Source organism: Rasamsonia emersonii, assembly GCF_000968595.1.
Source record: "Rasamsonia emersonii CBS 393.64 chromosome Unknown ctg1118621760773, whole genome shotgun sequence".
NCBI lineage: Eukaryota > Fungi > Ascomycota > Eurotiomycetes > Eurotiales > Trichocomaceae > Rasamsonia > Rasamsonia emersonii.
In genome coordinates this window covers 1-5,007 of record NW_013562743.1, presented here as the reverse complement: position 1 = coordinate 5,007, position 5,007 = coordinate 1, and the positions used below count along the sequence as shown (strand labels likewise).

The following is a 5,007-nucleotide window of genomic DNA, read 5'->3' as shown; positions in this document are numbered from 1 at the left end:
CATCGTCGTGCTCACACCCGTCGTCACATTAATTAATCCACGATTGATAATCAATCCCTCAGTCGATCACATCACCCAGCCTGACGGTAACTACCGCCCGACGTGGCTCGGAACCAGTCAAACTCCCCAGCCTTATACCACTCCAATCAGGCCACAGGCACGCGGTGGTTGTTGAAAGAATCCCTGTTGTCCACTTCATCGTGCAGGTCCCAAAAAAAGGCCCTTTGTCTGACTACTTGAGTCCAGCCCGTGGAATTTCGGGTCGACGGAACCGGAATAGCCTTCCAGCTGGGTGGTACAGGGCAATCGAACAATAATAACTACGGTGCTGCCAGGAAGAATCTTGCCTCCCATATGGATTGGCTATTCTGAATTGGTATAAAAAGGCATCACACAGAAACAAACCGCACAGACCCCACCACGGAGATATAACGACAAACAGAAATTCGATATTGAAGGACAAAAGATTCTGAAAAGGGAACGTGCTTTCAGCAGCATGGTTCCGGCCTTTTTGCTTGCTGAGAAACCGGTGCGCTTGCGGCATGCGTGAATGAATGAATGGATTTGATCTCCTGTCCGTCTTCCCAGCCGTCCCCGAGTCCAGGGACGTCGGACGTTTCGCCGGGGACCTGGATGCAGAAGAGATCGATCCGGCCGCTGTCTACTCTCGAGTCCTTGCCTGTCGAGGTGCTCCAGAAGATCTTCTTCGAATGCCTCGAAATCAACCTGCCCCGTGCCTCCCTCCACATCGCTAGGGCCCTGTCCAACCCGACCATCTACACCTGGCTGATCCGGCTGGCCTTCAGCAGCCCGAATGAGAGTTCCCGTCATGATTTCTTCACTCCCGACTTCCTACCGCCGCCACTGGACTTCTTCGCCCTGTCGTCGGCGGAGCGAACAAACCTACAGACGGCCATCCTCCAGTGCCGCTGGAGCACTTTGCCCCTGTTGCGCAAGTGCCAACGGGAGTACGTCGAACACACGATCCGTCGCAAATGCCGCGACCTGATCTTCAGTCCGGAAGACTATCAGATACTTTCCAACCTCGGCGACTGTTTCTCCCGACAATCCGAGTACGACCAGGGCCGCAACGGCCGGCGGGGTAAAGGAGACCTGATCCTCTCCGCCAAGGCGCCAGGCTCCGATACAGATCTCAAGGTAGCCATCTGGTTCAATTTCGGGCGGTGCAAATCCGGGAACCAAGCCCCATCTTCTACGAGACCGACGTGTTCCGTCTGCCCTGCTGTTCGATGGACAACCCGGCCCGGATGCCGGACAAGCTGCTGCGGCCGCCGTGGACGCCAACCAAGCTGGAATACCTCTCCCTCCTCGCGACCGAAGCCTACATCGACGACGACAACACCTTTACACGCTCCAAACGCGTCCTGCGGCAGGTGATCCGCGACCGCGACTATCCGACCTTCGAGCGGCTCCTCAGCATGCACATCCGCACGAAGATCTACAACTACCCGCTGCGCTGGCCGGCGCGGCCCAACCATTTCCGCGCCGCGCTGAAGCATGCAGAAGGGCCGAACGATCCGTTCATCCGGCTGCTCGTGGAGAAACGATGGCAGGAGCTGCCCCCGAACGAGGTTCGGGTCAAAAACGCTCTCCTGCAGAATTTGGGGCGGAGTGTACCTTAACTCTTAACTTGACCTGGAAGAAAATCTCAGAATCGGATATGCCTGGCTGGCCGGCTGGTTTGGTTAGAATTAAATAAAAAAATAAATAAAAAGGGCTCGTCGAGAATTTGCTGTATTCACCTACTATTGTTGCTACTAAATACTAAATACTATACGAGAAGAGGATATCTATAGGAAGAGGGGGGTATAAAAAAGAAACTAGATAGTTTACGTACGATATACATACAAATGATAATTTTGCTTTTCATCTTCATACTCTCGTTTTGCTTGAATTTTGGGATATATTTATGGTTCATAAACTGCAAAATTATTGTTATTCAACACTTATTATGAATATTATTTATGGCCTTTTGAGACTTCTTTTTGCACACCTGGAACCAACTCACATACCGTAGACCAAACAACCCAGCATCTTTTCTTTTCTTTCTTTTCCTTTCTTTTCCCGTTATTCCTCCACCGCCCCCGACCCCAATCCAGAAATCCACTTACTAGACACATCATACGAAACCTCCTCCATCCAACTCGGCAGGTCTCCCGCTTGACCAATCTGCAGCACCTCCTCCAGATACCGTCTTCCCATCAGGACATTACGATTAGCAGCGCCGAGATAGAAGACTGCTGCCTCGCGGGGATTCGTCCGCGCAGTCTCGATGTCCCTAGGCAGGCGCGTCATGAAGTCGAGAAGCCAGCGGCCGAGGGCGGCGTGATTATTATTACTATTATTCTTGGTGTTGTTAGTAGGGTCGCTGTCGCTCTCAAGGTCCATCGCCCACTGCGTGATGTCCGGGTCGTCGGGTGGCACGGACTCGGCGTTTGCGCGGAGTAGCAGCTGGAAGAAGGTTGGGTCGTGGCCTGCCTTGTGCACTGCGGTGCGGAAGTGCTCTGCTGGGAGGGAGTAGTAGAGCATGTCGTCGACGGACGATGACAACGCGCCAGGGGCAGCAGCAGCAGCATTGTTACGGGCGATGATGCGACGACGGGTGAAATACTCGTCGATTTTGAGCAGTGTCGTGAGGGCTCGGGCGTTGTTCGCTACCAGCGCGTTGTGGATCCCTTTCTGCAGCGCATCTCGCGAGAAGGAGAGATCTAGGCCGGAAGCATCCTCGAAGTTAGAGCTAAAGCCGCAGGCGTGACGGAGCATCTCGAGAAAGGCGATGTCGTTGTCATCGTGTCCGCTACGCAGCAGCTTGTCTGGAAAGGTCCTCACGCTGAGGACCCGGTGTGTCTTGAGATGGCCGGTTTCAGGACAGTGGATGCTGACAGAAACCAGAGGGTCGATGGACAGGACATACGTCTTCCCGTTGGGCCCCGTGCCCTCGAAGGTCCGGACGTCTTCTTTCCGCTCCAGAAACCGAGTCAGCGCACCCTGCTGGGCGTCGTCCATCGTGATGCCGGCGCCGAACCAGTGCTTCTGAACCGTCATCCTCATCAGCTCCGGCAGCTGGGCCCGGACCCGGTCCAGCGTGCACCATCTGCAGCGCAGGATCGCCGACTGGAGACGTCTGCGTTCCTCATCTTCCAGAGGAACGTAGTCCGCGGGCCGCAGAGCCCGTGATATCGCTGCGCGAGACTGACCATCATCATTATCATCATCCGACCGTGGCGAATCGTCCCAGAACGAGAGCAGTATCAACACCCTGTAAATCCGCTCACTGGACAATGCCGCCGCCAGCGTCGGCGACGCGCGCGGCAGATTAATATCCAGAGAGTAAAGAAAGATCTTCTCTATCAGCTCAACGGGGAGACATTCCAGCAGGGACGCTTTCCGGTGTTTCCTCTTCTTGGTCGGGCTGATGCTCGCTGCTGCTGCTGCTGCTGCGACATGTCTTCTTCTCTCAGCCTCCTTCACCTGCGAAGAGGACCTGAGCTCGAAAGGCATCATGGGCCGGCCCTTAGGCCGGCGCGGTGGTTGTTGTTGGCTGTGATGATTATTATTGCGAACATCGCCATCGCTCTCTGAGGTAGCAGCCGCCTTCTCCTTCTTGCAGGTCGTTGTTGATCTGTTTCTGTTTCTGTTCCTGCGGCCACGGACTCTAATGGGCGTGAGCATCCCAACCAACGAAGGAAGATTGGTATATATGTATATGCGTATGTATGTACTTCCGTATGTATGTATGTAATCAGTCCGTGCAACTCGCGGCGATGGTACTCTTATTGTTGCTATGAATTATTTTCGCCTGCGAGGAGCCCATCTCTTCTACCCCAGATTTGAACTTGACAAGTTGACAGACACGAATAGCTGCCGGCCAGACGAACTGAGTAAGGACGGGATAGATTTTCTTCCTCGAGAGGGTGAGTTCAGGGTTGAGAGATCAAGCTCCCGTCTTATGATGAGGGCACGCCGCGCGCGCGGAGCCTGGGATGTGACGACGTCACGGGAGATCCGCGTCTACTCCTAGGGCAAGGGCAAGGAGATGCACGTGAAGATTATGTCGTAGCCCTAACCCTAATACTAGACCGGATCTGTTAATCTTATTAATCATCTCCCATCGTTAACGGGACGTTCAGTCGACCATGTTGACACTAATACCAAAAATAAAGACAGAAACATGAACAACATCCTCTAGGTAGATAATTGTGCATAGGGTAATGACCCTGAATAAGTGTTTGTGCTTACTTGCTAGTAGGTTAGGTAGCTGTCAAGCGGTAGCATCGCCTGCATATCATTTTCCACAAGTATATACTGTACTGTACTGTACATGGAATGGCCCTTCCAACGCGAGTAATAATAGAAACAACCGAAGCAACTGGTGCTGTCTGCAGGTATCATATTGCGCATCTACTCCGTCATGGGGCAGAGCAATGTTCATTGGAGTCATACGACTCGACTCGACTCGACTCGGCTGCCGAGGAGGAAAACCCCATTTGTCTTGTATATCATACATGTCATATTATTCCCTAGTTTTAAAATTTAAAAGTATATATACATGCACATGAAATATTATACACTATAGATCCAGTCATCCAACCAGTTGACTAAATAGTTATCATGTCTGGAAATATAATTTGCTTCGCTGCGCTCCGCAAATCACCATATCAGGAATTTTTCAAAATCTTCCAAATCCCGCTCGCTCTCCCCGCCAACGTGAGCTGATACCCCGTCTCAACAACCCCCTTGCACATCTCCCACGCGCCATTGCCGTTCTTGCGATCCCCGTCCCCTTTGTGGATCGGATAGTCCACCGTGGGCGGGATCTGCGTGCCCATGAGACGCGGGAACCGATCCGCACATACGGATTTGATGTTGCTCACGGCCCGGAGTCCCTCCTCACCTGCGAATCGGCCGTATCCGGACCCCTTGACGCCGCCGAATGGCAGCTGCACGGCGTAGTAGCTGCCGAAGTCGTTGACGGCGACCATGCCC

The 5,007-nt window shown here is 53.2% G+C and overlaps 3 protein-coding genes across 3 annotated transcripts; 1 reads left to right on the top strand and 2 right to left on the bottom strand.

The window, feature by feature from the left end:
• Window positions 1-633: 633 nt before the first annotated feature.
• T310_8500 (uncharacterized protein) lies at window positions 634-1,643 on the top strand (the record flags this gene model as incomplete). The annotated part of the gene is made up of 2 exons (XM_013468723.1): window positions 634-1,169; window positions 1,205-1,643. 2 exons carry the CDS (start codon window positions 634-636, stop codon window positions 1,641-1,643), a joined length of 975 nt encoding a protein of 324 aa, XP_013324177.1.
• Window positions 1,644-1,928: 285 nt separating this feature from the next.
• T310_8499 (uncharacterized protein) lies at window positions 1,929-3,522 on the bottom strand (the record flags this gene model as incomplete). The annotated part of the gene is made up of 2 exons (XM_013468722.1): window positions 1,929-1,942; window positions 2,133-3,522. 2 exons carry the CDS (start codon window positions 3,520-3,522, stop codon window positions 1,929-1,931), a joined length of 1,404 nt encoding a protein of 467 aa, XP_013324176.1.
• Window positions 3,523-4,679: 1,157 nt separating this feature from the next.
• Window positions 4,680-5,007, bottom strand: T310_8498 (Betaine aldehyde dehydrogenase; the record flags this gene model as incomplete). The annotated part of the gene is made up of 1 exon (XM_013468721.1): window positions 4,680-5,007. A coding segment is annotated over one exon (328 nt), but the record flags the coding sequence as incomplete, so codon positions are not given.